At 39.3% G+C, this 17,308-nt stretch overlaps 1 protein-coding gene across 2 annotated transcripts in view; it reads left to right on the top strand.

The window, feature by feature from the left end:
• Window positions 1–281: 281 nt before the first annotated feature.
• ARFGEF1 (ADP ribosylation factor guanine nucleotide exchange factor 1) overlaps window positions 282–17,308 on the top strand; it is a 148,644-nt gene continuing 131,617 nt past the window's right edge. Inside the window, exon 1 of one of the 2 annotated variants that reach the window (XM_053208616.1) lies at window positions 282–1,001. In XM_053208616.1, the coding sequence (XP_053064591.1) occupies window positions 878–1,001 (124 nt within the window). In that variant the 5' untranslated portion in view covers window positions 282–877. The remainder of the gene's footprint in view (window positions 1,002–17,308) is intronic. The other variant, XM_027042773.2, reaches the window with a different exon arrangement.

Consider the following 17,308-nt stretch of genomic DNA (forward strand, 5'->3'; position numbering starts at 1 on the left):
GGTGTTTCCGCGATCCCTGGAGCTGAAGGGACTGCGCTTTCACTAACAGGATCTTCAGGAATTCGGAGAAGTGGAAGCAGCGTAGCCTGGAGTCCTTTTCACCGGGTGGGAGCAAGGGTACCGCGGATCCTCGGCCCCGCAGCTGAGCGGCCCCGAATTGCCAAGCGCCGCAGGACGCCCGCCACGCCCCACGCCGCCCTGCAGGCGAACGAGGGAGGCGGCGAGGCCCCGCCGGGCCACCGTAGCGCTGCGGCTCGGGCCTCTCCTCCCGCGCCGCCCTCCGCCCCCAGCCTCCCCGCGCCGCGGCAGCTCTGGGCAGGCAGCGCCGCCGCCGCCGCCGCTTCCTCCTCTGCAGCCGTTCGGCCGCTGCGTGACGCGTCGTTTCCTCCCAACATGGCGGCCGGGGCAGGTCGGCGGTGATGGAGGCCAGTCCGCGGCCGCGGCGGGTGCTAATCCCCACGGTAGCTAGGGCAGCCGTGCTCTCTTCGGGCTTCTGAGCTGCCGCCGCCTTGTCCCTCGGCTCCCGGCAGACGGCCGCCCGGACTGGGCTCCCTCGCCGCCCCTGGGCCGGAGGGGCGAGTGAGGGGGGGTGGCCGGGAAGCGACCCCAGGCAGGAGAGCGGAGGTCCGACGGGCGCGGCCCTCTAGGGGTGGCCTCTCGAGAGGCGGTGAAGACCTCCGTGCCCCTCGCCTGCACCGCGACTGCTCCCACCTGCCCGCCCCTTCCTGATCCTGCCGCTGCCCTCCACGCCTCCTCTCCTCCACTTCCACCCCCTCTCCTTTCTCTCCTCTTCTTCCCCCTCCTCCTCCTCTTCCTCCTCCCCTCCAGCCGCTGGGAGCCGCGGGTCGGACGAGCCGCCGCCTCCTTCTCCGCGTCCATGTATGAGGGGAAGAAGACGAAGAACATGTTCCTGACCCGGGCCCTGGAAAAGATTTTGGCCGACAAGGAAGTGAAGAAGGCGCATCACTCCCAGCTGCGCAAAGCGTGCGAGGTGGCGTTAGGTGAGCGGGGAGGAGGCCCGGGGCGGGGGTAGGGGCGGCCCGCGCGGCAGCCGCCGCCGGAGGTGGGGTCGTCTGGGGCTACCCTAAGCCGGCGCCGCTGACCTTAGGGAGCCCTCGCGAAGCTCTTTGCTCCCTGGCTGGAGTTGACACTAACTCGGTTGGATGTGGGGCAGAGGCAGGGTGGAGGAGGAAGGGCAGTAAGCTAGGCTCGGGGAACAGGGCAGGGCTTGGAATCGACTTGAGAGTATGGGAAGATTTTGCTGATGGACCGTGCGGTGCGGACAGGATATCACCCTTTGTGATGAGCAGAAGATGAGCTGTTGTTTATTAGCTTGAAAATCGAGGTGGAGCTGATTTGTCAAGATTGGGCGTGGGAAGGGTTCCGTATCGTAATTTCGATAACTTTGTCGTTTGGTGTGATACTTTGGGAAGATAGGCCGAAGTTGTTCCCTTGTTGACAGTCTTGAGCAGGGGTTTGTAAGAGGTGTAGCCCATTCTGACATCTCTCCGCCTCCGCCACAAGAAAAACAGAGTGATGTTGTATGTGACTGGACTGACCTGGAAGAACAAGACCAGAGGTTAAGGGGTGGGGGTGGCGATACAAAGGCGAGGAAGTGAAGGACCTTTAAATATGCTGGCTTTATGACAAGAAAGGGAGGTTTTGAAATGGGGAAAATGAAAAAGACAATGACACCCACCAGCCACATGTCTGGACAGTGGCAGCTGCTCTCAAGCTTGCATTCTGATCTGTAGTTCAGACGGAGGAGATCTAGTGTACTGAAGCCCATAGCAGAGTAATTCCAAACAATACCTATAGTGAGGACAGGCAAGATGAGGAATTGTTAAAGGGAGAACACTGATCTATGGCATCCGTCAAAGATGAAATCGTTTAAGGAGAGACCAGGACATTTAACACAAAGATGAATTCCTAACACTTAGGCTTTTATTTTATAGCAGTGGAAATAGACTATATCGAATGGACAAGAAAATGAAACTTGTTAAATGGGCTTTGGGAAAAAAAGTGTTCTTGAAGGGAAAAAAATCCAGGATCACTTAAAGGTGTACTAAAGTAAAGCGTGAAGACAGCAAAGACCTTTTAATTATTAAAATATACTACTTTCTAACTTGCTATAATCTATATTGTTTTAATTTCTTTTCTAGATACTTTAAGGTGGTGATGTGAAAAACATTACTATAGAAATTTTCGTTAAAAATTCTTTAAATCTGTGGTATAGTGGGTTTAAGTTTAGTTTTCTGGCCCTTCGTGGATTAGAAGCTCATCTTTTATTATTCTCGTACCTAATGAAAGACTGTTCTAGGTATACGACAAGACATTGTATAGTGTAAAAAATTGAATTTACATCTAGGTCCTGAGAGGAGTAATTATTAAATTGGGGTGGGATGAGGGAAGAAATGATTTTTAGAGTTTTTAAAGGAATTGCATGTTTATAAATAATGTGCAGGTTAAAGAACTCTAGAGATTCAAACTAAACGTTTAGTTTGAGGCCAGATTTTCCATGTTAAATATATTTTTAATATACTAAATTACAAGTATTAGACTGAAGAAATGGAGTGTGTTTTATATACGTATTTTTTCTTCTCCAAAATGCCAATATAAGTGAGTGGGTTGTTTTTGTTTTTGTTTTTTTTGAAGTTGATTGATTTATTTTGAGAGAGAGCATGGGAGGGTCAGAGAGAGAGGCGGGGGGGGAGAGAGAGAGAATCCCAAGCAGGCCCCTCACTGCCAGTGCAGAGCCTGACATGGGGCTCTAACTTATGCATTGTGAAATCATGACCTGAGCCAAAACCAGTAGTCAGACACTTAATGAACTGAGCCACCCAGGCACCCCTAAGTGAGTGTGTTTTAATGGAGAGTTCAGTGGAAGGAGAATCTGGGATCCTGGGTTAAATCGCAATTCTGTTACATTACAGTATGGTCGAGTCTTTGGGCCTTAGTTTCCTTCCTTGTAAAATTGGGATATGGAACTTAATGATAGTAAGGTTACATCCCCTCTAATATGCCATGAACGTGAACACACAGTTTTGTTAACTTGTGCATTGAATATTCTTGCCCCTCTTTTTTTTTTTTAATTTTTTTTTCAACGTGTATTTATTATTGAGAGACAGACACAGAGCGTGAGCAGGGGAGAGGCAGAGAGAGGGGGAGACACAGAATCCGAAGTAGGCTCCAGGCTCTGAGCTGTCAGCACAGAGCCCGATGTGGGGCTCGAACTCAGAGACTGCTAGATCATGACCTGAGCTGAAATCGGTCACCCAACCAACTGAGCCACCCAGGCGCCCCTTCTTGTCCCTCTTCATTGGCACCTTTAGAGGGCTTATAGCTTGGTCCTTACCATATCTAGGTATAGGAGCTACTTGGTAGTGAGTGTGCCAGCTATACTAGGAATTGTCTATTGCAGATTTTGCTGGGTTTTTACTTTTTGTCTGCCTCTTCCATACAGTTAGCAGAAGCTTTATTATGAGGAATGTGACTACCCAGGCAGGGGCTAGGCAACACAGTACTTTAAGATGTATAAGGCTTTTTCTCACATTTTCTAGCAGTTACATTTAGTCTCCTGCAAAATTTCATTGAACAATCTCAAAGTAGTTAATCCCTGATGAATTTAGTTTCCTTACAGTCATACATTTACATTATTGCCAAACATAAACGGATAGGAATAACCCATTTCATTGTTACAGAAAGTATAATGTCTTGTAGTAAGATGGTATCTTCAAATATGTATTGTCCCTGGAAACTATTATAAGTCTCCCCTTGGTCTTCATTGTTGAGAATCCAGGCCCACTTTGGTCTCTTAATCTATGTGGCCATCAAGCAGGATGGGAATGTAAACTGGAATGGACTGGTTTGGTCATCTCTGATGTAGATTAGGTTGTGAACAGGTAGGAGTTGGATGAAGGAAGTATAGATGTGAGTGTTATAATCCTTCTAAATATACTGTGTATATAACTCTTCTGAATACGCCTGCCTGCATCCTTTCTCTTCTCTACCCCCAAATATTTACTGAGCACTTACTGAGGAGTTGAAGGGAGATGGGCAATAAATAGGAAAATGTATGGTATGTCAGACTTTTAATCCTTTTGTGTTTTAAAATCATTTTATTGGCATGTGAGGAGATTTCAGAGCACTGGTATTCCAAATTTAGTTACCTTTTACTATAGTGACCCGTTATGAATAGGAATTCTGTAAATAATACTGATGAAATTATATTTCATCACAATTCTTAAGAAAACTATACTTTTTCGTTAAACGTTTTAGGACACCTTATCTAGATTAGGGGAGATTTTTATTAAAACAAAATCCATTTGCAAAGATACTATATACAGAAAATTTCTATTTTTTTCACAAGAAAAATAATGAAAACTTTAAAGGGTATGCAGATTATTTAAATTTTTAAACAAATTATCTTACATTTCAGACTTTATTTTGAAGATGGCAAACAAAAACAAAAACAAAAACCCAGAAAAAAACCCAACAAAAAAACCCTTCACATCTACATTGTTAAAATCACTGTGAAGCCCACAAGCCCAAGAACAGCTCCAGGTTGCCCTCTCTTGGTACCTGCCCCACTACAGCTCTCTGCAGCTAAGACCAAACTCTGCAGAGGGCTTCTAGGCTGCCCTAGCTTAGCTTGATCCATTCCTGCTCTCTAGAATCCTGAATTAAAAATAGTCTGGCCATCTGCTGGCAGATGAGACAACAGCTGAGCTATTTTTAGTTTCAAAGAATTTAGGATTGTTAGAGGATCAGACTTGAAGGTAGCATTGTTTGTCTTTCCGGGAGGGGAGGTTGCATTTGTGCCGTATTCCAATTAGGCCTCTAAGTTTCAGGAGTTTCTCTGATGTTAAGTCTATGACTAATTCAACTTCTGCTTCTAATATCAGATATCTATGAAGATATGCTGCAAATGTTAGGATGAACTAGTTCAAGGTTGGAAGTTGGCACTGATACAGAATAGGAGTGAAAAGGGTGACCAGAAGAAGGTTTTAGAGGCAAGGGGAGGCATTCAGGGACAGTCATAAGGGTGGGATCCCTTGAGATATGGGAGAATGATGGAGAAAAAAGAGGACTTGTTAGGGAAGTGATTTTTGCATCAGGGTGTGAATTTGTGTTGTTTAGCATATTCTAAAGTGATCCTACTGATTTAGTTTTTTTATTTAAGAATCTGTTACCTATCATTATAGTTACCCCCAGAAATGTAAGTAAAATATTTAGGCAAAAAATTTTGCTTCTTTCTGTACCTCCAGTCCCCGCCTTATTTTGGTTAGTGGTGTTACTAAAAAGGGATATATGGGTGGAGGGGAGATTACTTGAGTGCCATCGACCCCAATTTTATGCTTTTGGTAATATCAATTTTTTCACCTTTTATGAAAAAAAATAGTGACTTACCCCAAATAACATCCTGCAGTGAACATTTTAATTATAATTTAAATCCATTAGCAAGTCTCCTTTTAAACCTTTCTTGTCATCTAGAGTAAAAAGTGTCTTTGGTAAGTCAGGCTACCAAGATTTTTGAGATAGCTGGGGGAAAAAGTAATGAATGAAATGATTGATGCAAGATTCTGTTAAGATTGAGTTGAAAAAAGTAAGTTTGGGTTTCAGTGCATATACTCTTTCCATTCTGGAGATTTACAATCTACATTAACATAGTTAAGATTCTGAAAAGTCCTCTAGGAACAATATCTGCTCTATTTTGCTTATTGAAGTTTTTCCTAAGTTTATTTGACCCTTTTCAGTGTCTCTGAACACCTCTGTGAAACATTGTTCTTTGGAATTTACTTTGGAACACTATTCAAGGGAAAGAAAGGCCTTAATGACTGGTAAGGTAGAGATACAATAGGGTAGATACAATAGCCCTAAGTATTGATGGGTCTGTTCTCCAGAAGAGTCTTTGTGTTTTTGGAAAGCAGTTCTGATAGTGTAGGAAGAGGAAAGGAGCAGTTAGGCAGAGTGTTATCAGATCAAAGGATTGTGAAATGGGAACTAGCCCTGTTTCCCATCCCGTCTAATGGCAAGCAACTGGTTGTCATTCCTGATAATATTTAACTTGTAGAGAAACTTCTGTTGGTAATTGTTTTTTTCAAAGCAGAATAAAAATGTATTGTGAATACATTTGAAATATTGTATTCACATATTGTGAAATAATTTGGGGAAATATTTGTCGTAATATTCCTCACAAAATGGAGGTGGGGATATTGGAGAAGGGAAATACATGAAAAAGTTATTGCTGCCATTCAAAGTTAGGTGTGTTCTTCATTTGGGTATTAGTTGTGCTAGCATGTGCCAAATATTCCACTGCTTTCATGGAACTTACTTTCTAGTGCATTGAGGTTAACAGTAAAGAACAAACTAATGTAGATCATCAAATTGTTATTTTCTGAAACAGTAGTTCAGAAGGGTAAGGGGAGAATGACCCAGGAGTGCAGTTTTAGATAGTGTTGTCAGGAACGGCCTTTCTATGAGGTGACATTTCAGCAGAGAAGTGACAGAGATTCAGCCTTTCAAATAACTGCATGAAATAGAAATAGAGGTAGCAGTAAGACAGGTGTATGCTTGGTATGTTCCAGGATGAAAGGAAGTTTGGCTGGGGGAGGGGAAGAAGGGGATTGGATTGGATTTTATTCTATTTGTGATGGAAGCCACTGGAGAATTTCATATAGGAAAGTGATATAGCAGATTCACATTTTAAAGGCTCACTTTGGCCCGACGTGGTAGTGATTTTGACTAGGCTGGTGAGGCAAGTGAGAATTGGCTGCATTTGGAATATATTTTAAAGGAGTCCACAGGACTTGCTGATGGGTTGGTTGTATCACAACAGTCTTGAAGCCAGAACTGTAGGGTTGTTGGAGAGGGCATTCACCGTGATGGGGAACACCAGGAGAGAAATAGCCTTTGGGAAATAAGTTGTTACAGTAAAACGTTTTCATCTAACTCTTTGTATGTATTTTATAATTTTTTAATGATAGAATGTCCTGATGATATAATAGGAAACTTTCTACTGAGAAAGGGCAAATTAAAATGATAGGATATTTTCAACTGAGAATGCACGAAACAATTTCAAATTTAAGTTTTTTCAGTGAGGTTTTTCCTAAAGAACAAACTTTCACGTATTTAAAAACAACTGGTCAGGGCACCTGGGTGGCTCAGTCAGTTGAGCAACCGACTTCGGCTCAGGTCATGATCTCGTGGTTTGTGAGTTTGAGCCCCTCGTCGGGCTCTGTGCTGACAGCTCAGAGCCTGGAGCCTGCTTCCGATTCTGTGTCTCCCCCTCCCTCTGCCCCTCCCCCACTCATGCTCTGTCTCTGTCTCAGAAATAAACGTTAAAAAAAATTAACCCAAAACTTGTCCCTTTTTGGGGTAAGATCTTTATAGATGTAATTAGTTCAAGATCTCCAGGTAAAATCATTTTGGATTTAGGGTGGCTCCTAAATCCAGTGACTGATGTCCTTATAAGTAGAGGAAGGGACAGGGAGACACCTGAAGGAAGAAGGTCATGTGAAAATGGAGGTGGAAATTGGAGCTGTGCTGCCATAAATAAGCCAAGGGATACCTGTGTCACCAGAAGCTAGGAAGAGGCAAGGAGTCTTCCCTGGAGCCTTCAGAGGTAGTATGTCTCAGACATCTGGGCTCCAGAACTATGAGAGCAAATTTCTGTTGTTTTTAAACAACCGAGTTTGTGGTAATTTGTTAACGTAAGCCATAGGAAACTAGTATAAGTTCCCTTTATCCTAACTTTTCAGACCCAGTTTGATTTGAGCTTCCATTTATACAGTCAAATGCAGTCTTTGGCTGATTTGTTTCAGAAGTTACAGAAATTTCTTAAGTTAAATTTTATAATTACTAGAAAGTAATTATTCTGAAGCTTTAGAGTGTGTGAGTCCCTTGAAAAAGTTCTTTAAAAAAGGGCCCTGGGCCCAAGTATTTAAAGGGTTTGTGTTCTTTTAGTATTTTTGTTTTGCTTAGATTTAGACTTGGTGTCACTACATTGGTCTATGTAACCTATGTTATCTTCTCATCCAGGAAAGATTGTGAAAAACAATCTTTAAAATATTTCATATCACAAAATTACCTCTGGCAGTACGTTTAGAAAAATCCACATGGGGCAGTTAATATTTTTCTCTCAATTTTGAATCACTTAATCAGCTGTTTAATAATTCTTTACTTCTCTAGAACCTTGCTAAGAAATGACATAGTCAATAAAAAAATAAGCAGATACGACAGCCAATTACTTTATTCAGAGGAGAGTCCCCTTGTCTTTACTCAGTCACTTTTTTTTTAATGTTTATTTTTGAGAGAGAGAGAGAGAGAGAGAGCGAGCGAGCGAGCATGAGAGGCGGAGGGGCAGAGCGACAAGGAGACACAGAATCCGAAGTAGGCTCCAGGCTCTGAGCTGTCAGCACAGAGCCGACATGGGGCTCGAACTCACAGAGTGCAATATCATGACTTGAGCCGAAGTCAGAGGCTTAACTGACTGAGTCACCCAGGCAGGCGCCCCTCAGTCACTTAAATTGTACATAAGTCCAATAAATTTGGCAGTTTACTCTTTTTGTTTTAAATAAAGAAAACCTTATTTTCAAAAGTAAAACCGGGGGAAAAATCACCCATGACACTATTAGGTAAAGATAACCATTGCTAACTTTATAAAAAACAACTTTGTTGAGGTATAATTTACATACAACAAAATCTACCTTTTTTTTAAAGTTAATTTATTTAATATCTATACCCAATGTGGGGCCTGAACTCAAGACCCTGAGATCAAGAGTTGAATGCTCTTCCTACTAAGCTAGTAGCCACTTGCCCCCAAATTTGCCCATTTTAAATGTAATGATTTTTACTTAAGTTCATTGAGTTGTACAGGCATAACCATAATCCAGTTTGAGGACATTTCTGTTACCCCAGTAAGATCCCTAGTGCTTATTTACAGTTAATCCTTGGTGCCACCCCCAGCTCTAGGTATCTACTCATCTACTTTCTGTGTCCAGATTTGCCTTTTCTGTGTATTTCTTATAAGTATGATCATACATATACGGTCTTTTGTGTCTGGTTTCTTTCAGTCAGTATAATGTTTTGAGGTTCATTCATGTTGTAGCAAGTATCAGTATTTCATTTCTTTTTATTACTGAATAGTATTCCAGAGTGTGGATGTACCACATTTGGTTATTCACCAGTTGATGGACATTTGGGTTGAATGAATAATGCTACTGGAATATTTACATGTAAGTCTTTATGTGGACGCAAATTTTTATTTTGTATAGTTACTACCAAGGTGGAATTGCTGGGTCATATGATAAATCTGTGTTTAAATTTTTAAGAAACTAAGTTGTTTTCCAAAGTGGCTGCACCCTTTTACATCCCCATCAGCAATGTAGGAGGGTTTCTTATATCCTTGCCAGCCAAAATTATTACTTTTTTATTTTAGCCATCTTAGTTGATACAAAGTGTTATTTCTTTGAGACACTATTAACTTTTTGAGGTGTTCTTTCCAGACTTTATTTTAAATTTTTTTTAATGTTTATTTTTGAGAGAGAGAGAGTGACAAAAAGCAAGTGGGGGAAGGGCAGAGAGAGAGGTAGACACAGATTCTGAAGTAGGTTCTAGGCTCTGAGCTGTCAGCACAGAGCCCTGTGTTGGGCTTCAACTCACGGACCACGAGATCTTGACCTGAGCTAAAAGTTGGATGCTTAACTGGCTGAGCACCCAGGTGCCCCTCCAGACTTTATTGTGAACACACACACACACACACACACACACACACACACGTATTCAAAAATTGAGCTACTTAATTTCTAAGGCAACAGTAATTGTTTACTGTACGCCAAGTTGTGTGCCTATGGCTTTATTGGCTTTATCTCAATTTGTCCTCCAAACAACCATATGTGCTTAGGTGCTATTATTATCTGCATTTTACAGATGAAGAAACTGAGGTTTTTTAGAGCTTGTGTTTGGTAGAATTTATAGATGAGTCCTTCTTTTTGGCCTATTGTGGCCCACCTAACCTGCACCCTTACCCACAAAACTTTGTTTACAGTTAACAAATTACAAAAAGGGAAAGAATGGCCTCCTTGGAAACAGTCACCGTTAAGAAAAGAGGGCAAAATACATAACAAACAACTAACAGCAGTACAGAAAAATATTGTTCTCTACATTTCAGTGAATCTCAAAAGTATTTATCTACTATGTGTTAATAATGGCATCTCTGAGTCCATCTGTCCATCATACAAGAGACCATTTTATCCTGTGTTCTGCTTAAGAAGTCAGCCAGAATCATGTGTATTTGTGTATCTAAGATTTTAAACAACATTGTAAAGTAAGATTTTAATAATTTAAGCCATTTGGAAAATTTAACTGTCCTGTGACACTCCCAAGGATTCTGGTGATATTTTATTATACGTGAGTTCCTCATCTTTTAAAAATATTCTTACTTTTTATCTTAGTATTTTATAGCATCTTCAAATCATTTTTTTTAATTGTTTTTAACGTTTATTCATTTTAGAGAGAGAGACAGAGCGTGAGTGGGGGAGGAGGAGAGAGAGAGGGAGACACAGAATCGGAAGCAGGCTCCAGGCTCTGAGCTGTCAGCCCAGAGCCTGATGCAGCCCTTGAACTCACAGACCGCGAGGTCATGACCTGAGCTGAAGTCAGAGGCTCAACCGCCTGAGCCACCCAGGCGCCCCTCAAATCATTTTAAGAACTCAAGTAAAAACAAAATCTTATTAAAATGTCATCTTATAGGAAATAAGCCTTTGTCACCTAAAAATAACTGGTTGTATATCTCAGTGGCTTTCATAAGAATATAATTATAATTATTGTGTAATTGTCATAATTTTCAGTTGTATAGTCTCTCTTCATTATTTCATAGGCTTTTTTTTTTTCTTTAAAGTGTATTTATTTTCAGAGAGACAGAGTGAGCAGGGAGGGCCAAAGAGAGAAAATTCCAAGCAGGATCTACACTGTGAGTGCAGAGCCTGATGTGGGGCTTGAACTCAGGAACTGTGAGATCACGACCTGAGCCAAAACCAAGAGCCAGATGCTTAAGTGACTGAGCCACCCACATGTCCCCATATGCATTTTCTGAATATGTATTTTGTCTTCCTACGAAGTATTTTAATAATGCATCCTGTTTAAAAGTGTTTTTTGAGTTTGGGGACATTTACATTTAAATTTTGCTTCACAGACTTTTATACATATTTTTTATTTATCCCAGCACAGTTCATTGAGTATTGTATGTGCAGAATTATCTACAATAAACGCTGATATTGAGCTTGCTGAATTAGAGTATGGTCATTTATGGCTCTTATACTCTGTTCTGGGTGCAAGTATATAGCTGACTATTGAGGAAAACAAGACAAGAGTATTCATTCTCTTTAGATTTATTGGTTTTGACCTATTTTTATGCAACTATTCCTTTTCATCTTTCCTTTGCAATTTTTTTTCTGTTCTAAAAATAGAAAACAAAGACCTCCCCTTTACCATCCAGATATGTATACTTCTGTTTTCTATAGATTTTGACTTTTATGGTACTTATTTTCTTGAATTTATTAGGGTATAATCTGAAGTATTTATGTAATAAGTTTATTTTCTCCCTTTGAATTGATAGGTGGTAAAAAAACAATTATTAAGTTAAAAAGCATTTTATTACTTCTTATACCATTGATGATTCTCAATTTTTTGTAGCATAGTGCCTAACATGGTATCTGATAGGATTGATTAGTCCTCATTGCCTCTTATTTATTTTTTTATAATGGTGTTTGAGTTTTTTCCCAAATTTTCAGATTTTATTTTTTGCTCTTTAATGCTTACTCTCAGCATCTTAATAACATAATGCATAGTCAGCATTTCTATCTTTTATTTTTATGTATAAGATAAAAAATGTTATAGTTGGAAAGAAATTGGTTATTTTGTTTATTTTTTTGGATTCTCTTACTTTATTCCTTAAGTTTTAATTCTTACATGGTAATTGAGAATGTGTTTAGTGCATTTACAAGCCGAAGCTAATGCATAATTTCTGTATGCTTATATCTTTAAAAATTAAAATGGAACAACATGCATCTTCTAATAATGAATAGAAATAAAATGTAGTATCTTTGATACCAGTTAATAATTAAATTAACAATTAATACTTAATAATTGAGCTTTTAAAATACCAGTGTCCAAAATAGGTATTTTATTATGATTAGAGGACAGAAGTTTAATAGTGAATACTATCTCCAGTTATTTTGCTACAGGATACATGGACAGAAAAACTTACCAGAATGTATTTTGTTTTTACAAATGCAGTGATCAGTCTGTGTGTTTGTTATATGAAATGAAAGTTATTTTATTCTGTTTCACCCCAGCCCCCATTTCTATGACTATTAGAGAAGACTCGTGAATGGAAAATTAGGAGGAAAGGTACTTTTTTTTTTTTTTTGGCTAATATGTAGCACACACTTTCCTTAAAAAGTCAACAAATATGTCAACATATGGTATCTTAAATGTTTATATGTGATTATATATTCATTGGGTTATATTCCTTTTGAAATAGTCAAAACAAATATTTTTCAGTTTGTAATATTCCCTTACATTTCAAAAAACACACTTGATTAAGTGATTAACATGCCAAAATCTGATTTCCTTATAAAAAGGTTAGGCATTCAAATTATCATAATTATAATTCTTTTAGTTTGGTTGGTTTTTCTTGGTTTGAATGAAAATGTCTTTAGGAAAGAACAGTTTTTTCCAGTTTTACTACTAAATTAAAATTATACTTATGAATATTGAGCAGTTTTAAATTTTATATTCAACTGAATATCCCTTGATTTTTTTTTTTTATGCCTCCCTAAATGGTTTCTATCAATTTGGTCTCATTGAATACCACTTGTAAAAAATACAAACAAATAAGTGGCAATAAGGACTAATCAGATACCATGTTAGGCACTATGCTGATCTAAGTTGAGAATGCCTGATGGGATAAGGTGTGATAAAATGCTTTCTAAAATGGTCATTGAAGTTTTCTGTCTTTAACATTATTAAAGTTATATCAACTTTGACTAATAGCAAATAAGGAGCTTTGATTGTCACTCATGCATGCCTAATGCTATTCTGTATAATTACAATCTCTCATTAGTTTGCTTGACTAAAATTTATTAATGTAAAGCTTTTGTTGATTAAATAAATTAATGTCTCCAAACATTTTGTCTAGGATAGTCACCATTAATAATTTGGCTTTCCAGGCGGTATGTAAAAAAATAAAAATACCTTTGTGTTTGGAAATTAAATGTCAAGAATGTTTGCTTTTCTTCAGTTTTCCATGTTTATTTTTTAAACTTTTATCTTGAACTTTGCACTTAAAAAAATTATCACAATATTTAGTTCCTTTTTTTTTTTTTTTTGGAACCATTCCTTTTATGTTCATTTGCTCCCTGATCGTCCTTATCTCTCTCCCTTCTTTTCAAACCTGAGAATCTTATCAGCATTGATATATGAATCCATTCTTAATTCACAAAGACATGTTTGAAAGCAATTGAGACAATTAAAAAATCATCAGAAAGTAACTAGACACCTGGTTAATATCCCTTGATGTGACCTCCCAAATGACCACTAAATTGTAGAAATGGAGGAAAGTTCACTACATTATGGAAAACCAGATTAATGGCAATCTGTTACTAGATCTGGGAGGAATGAGAAGAAGCTAAAAGGATGAGAGATATCCTAGGTATCTAAAACTGTCTGACATAGGGATAATTCTTTTTTTTCCTTAATGAAAAAAGTTAATTTAAAATTGCACACAAAGTAATAATCAGCGACGTATGGAAATGTCTGCACTAGAAAACACCTGTGCATGCAAACTGCCATATTCCAGGAAGAAAAAAATTCTTTACATTGAGATTCTTACAAGTCTAAATCTATAGATATGATTTAAAATTCAGAATAGGGGCACCTGGGTGGCTCAGTTGGTTAAGTGGTTAAGTGTCTGACTCTTGATTTCAGCCCAGGTCATGATCTCCTCAGTTTGCGAGTTCGAGCCCCGTATAAGAGCCTGCTGGGGATCCTCTCTCCTCTCTCTGCTGCTCGCTTGCGTGCACTGTTGTGCGCGCGCTCTCTCTCTCTCTCCCTCTCTCTCTCTCTCTCAGAAGTAAACATTAAAAAAAAATAAAATTCAGGATAAAAAGAATCCCATGAATATTGAGGCAGAGAAAATAAGCTTCCAAAGAAGGAATTGTTACGAGTTTAGTTTACGATTGCAAGGAAGGGTTTTACCCTATGTAAACTTAAGTAACAGGAATTTGCTGAAAATGATAGAACAGTAATAACAACTCTGCTAATAAACTCAAATATACAATTTTATTTTTTTAAATCTATGTCTTATTCTGCTGTTCTTTCTGTTTTGTTCCTTTCCTTCCTCTCCTTTCCCTGTCTCCTTCATCTGTTCACTCCTTTCTCTCATTCCCTTTACTTCAAAGAATATATTTATCATTTGCTTTATTTCAAATAATATCAAAAAAATAGTTAGAAAATAATCAGACATGTTGTGAAGATAGCTGTACAAATTTATTCATCGTTGTACTCTTTATAATTACTAAAAGTTGAAAGTAAGTTGTCAACAGTATGGAATTGGTTAAATAAAAATGGTATGTCCATGCATTGGAATACTACAAAGCATAGTGACGTGCTGGAAATGCATTCATTGATAAGAAAAGATGGAGTGGAAGTATGTAAAAGATCTATAATGTGTTATATAATAGTATTTACCTTTGAGCAAATATGTATTGCTAAGTACATAGAAAAAGTGTTGCAAATACAAGGAAATCTTGACAAATACATTGAGAGGTATGTTTCATTGTCTTGTTTTGCAGAACTACAATGTAATGTCTATAAGGTTGTTACACAAATATGTCATTAAAGATTCCATATGCTTCGTTTTTTTTAAATATTTATTTCTGAGACAGAGAGAGACAGAGCATAAGTGGGGGAGGGGCAGAGAGAGAGGGAGACACAGAATCAGAAGCAGGTTCCAGGCTCTAAGCTGTCTGCACAGAGCCCGACGTGGGGCTCGAATTCACAAACCATGAGATCATGACATGAGCCAAAGTCCTGACCTCAACTGACTGGGCCACCCAGGTGCCCCAAGACTCCATATGCTTCTAAGGAACTTTTATATGAGGCAGAAATACTTGTTTTCCTCCCCAAACCTGTGGAGTTTAAATGTAGAGTTAGGAGGAAAAGGAAAAAAAAAAGCCACAAAGGTAAGCAGTGGCCTTCATATTGAAGTAGAAAATAAAACCAAGAAAAGAAGGTGGAAGTCTTCAAAGCTAGCCGATTGAATGATAGTCACATTTATTTACTACCAAGTGTTCCTCATAGCAAACACAGAGACAATTTAAATGTGTTTTTGGTATTGCTTAGAGGACACCTAATTATCAATAAAAAATTGTACTCTGGGCTTCATCACTCATTAGCTTGTGATAATAGGAAAGAACTTCTGTTTTTCAGGTAATACCATCATGCTCTCAAATGGAGGGAGAATAACTGATTTCAATCAGACTTTGGACTAGGAAATACTTATAATTTATACCTCTAGTTATCTAAATATCTTGTAAGAATTAAAAAGTCTTTCTGAGAAAACACCATTGGTTGCTCTATGTCTTCCAAAATACAAAGGAAGCCTTAGTTTTCACCTCAAATAAATCCTAAGCCAGGAAAATTATACAGGTTTTAAAAGCTCTTCTTTCCATGAATGTATCTATTGTGGCTTTCTCAACATATTTAGAAAAGGTATGAAAAATTGAAGAATAGAGGTTTCTTGAGGTCTACCGAAAGTCCATTAGTGTTAACTGGTTTAGACTTAGTCTTGCAGATTCTTGGGTCTACATCTTTTCTGGAGTTAGATATCAAGTTCTTTTCAATTACAGTTGACCTTTGGACAGGGTGGGAATTGGGGGCATTGACCCCTGAACAGTCAAAAATCCTCGTGTAACTTCTGACTTTACTAATACTTGACTAATAGCTTACTGTTGGCTGGAAGCCTTACTGATAAACAGTTGATTAATACTTATTTTGTGTGTAAAATGTACCATATACTGGATTCTTACAATAAAGTCAGTTAGAAAAAGAAAATGTTGAGAAATTCATCAGAGAAACATTTAAAGTACTATACTTACATTTATTGAAAAAAATCTGCCTCTAGGAAGTCCAAGGGCCATGGGGTGGGTCTGGCCGCCTGGAGTTGGCAGTGTACCAGAACCTGGTGTCCTTGACTCAGCAGGGGCAGCCACTAGGCTGCTCTCAGGCAGCAGTACTGGCCTGTAGGCTCACTACAGTGGCGGCAGCCCCATCTGCCTGGAGGTCTATCATGAGCCTGTGATCTTTGGTGGATAAAGCCACACTTGAATGTGCCCTCTGCAAGGCTGGGGGTGGGGCAAGGCTGGCCAGCCTGGGAGGGGCCCCAAGGGTTCCAGGTATTCTGATACTACAGCCTTGCTAGGGTGCTGGGAGAAGAAGGGGTCCCCGCACAACTTCCACCTTGCCCTCTAGGTGCATTCCTCTGCTTCAGCATAGCCTCCTGTCCACCAGCCTTGGGTTATTCATTGTTGGTGCTGTCCTTAGATTTCTGGAGAATGCTTTCTTGGCTTCATCATCGACCTGAGTTTTGCCCATTGAGAGAATGAGAGGTTTGACTGAACTCACAGCCCTGCCTGGTCCTGGGCCACAGGGATGGAGCTGCTGACCATCTAGGCAGGCCTCTTTTTGGTACTTAGAGGACCAAAGGCATGACCTGTGTGCCAGTTGCCTTCCATTCACTTGTGTGGAGAATGGGGTAGGCAGTTGGGAATAAATGCCTTGTGGCTTTTGTTGTCACTTCTCAACAAAAGAAAATAAAACCAGTATAAGTGGGCTTGGGCAGATTAAATCCCTGTTGTTCAAGAATCAGCTATACATAGCACCTGTCATTTATTAAGTATTTTCCTGTATATTTCAGTTGAGTCACAAAATAACAGTGTGAGTTATAGATGTTGGTATTCTTCTATGTTGATAAATCCTTGCCTGAAATCAGTGACCCAAAATTTGTGCTCATTCTATTGTACTGTGATTACAACTTGGTTTAGTCTTGAGGTGGTGAACCTCTGTGTTCCTTCCCTTCCTCACCCACTGGGAATTTTCTCCTTGAAAATCTTTTCTCTTATTATACCAATTCAGTATTTATTTGCATTTAAAATTACCTCTTTTCAAATGCAGATAATCTTAGGGAATATTAAACATATTAGTTATTCATTTGTTGGTGCTGTCCTTAGATTTCTGGAGAATTCTT

The sequence above is a fragment of the Acinonyx jubatus genome, chromosome F2 (assembly GCF_027475565.1).
Source record: "Acinonyx jubatus isolate Ajub_Pintada_27869175 chromosome F2, VMU_Ajub_asm_v1.0, whole genome shotgun sequence".
NCBI classification, from domain to species: Eukaryota; Metazoa; Chordata; class Mammalia; order Carnivora; family Felidae; genus Acinonyx; species Acinonyx jubatus.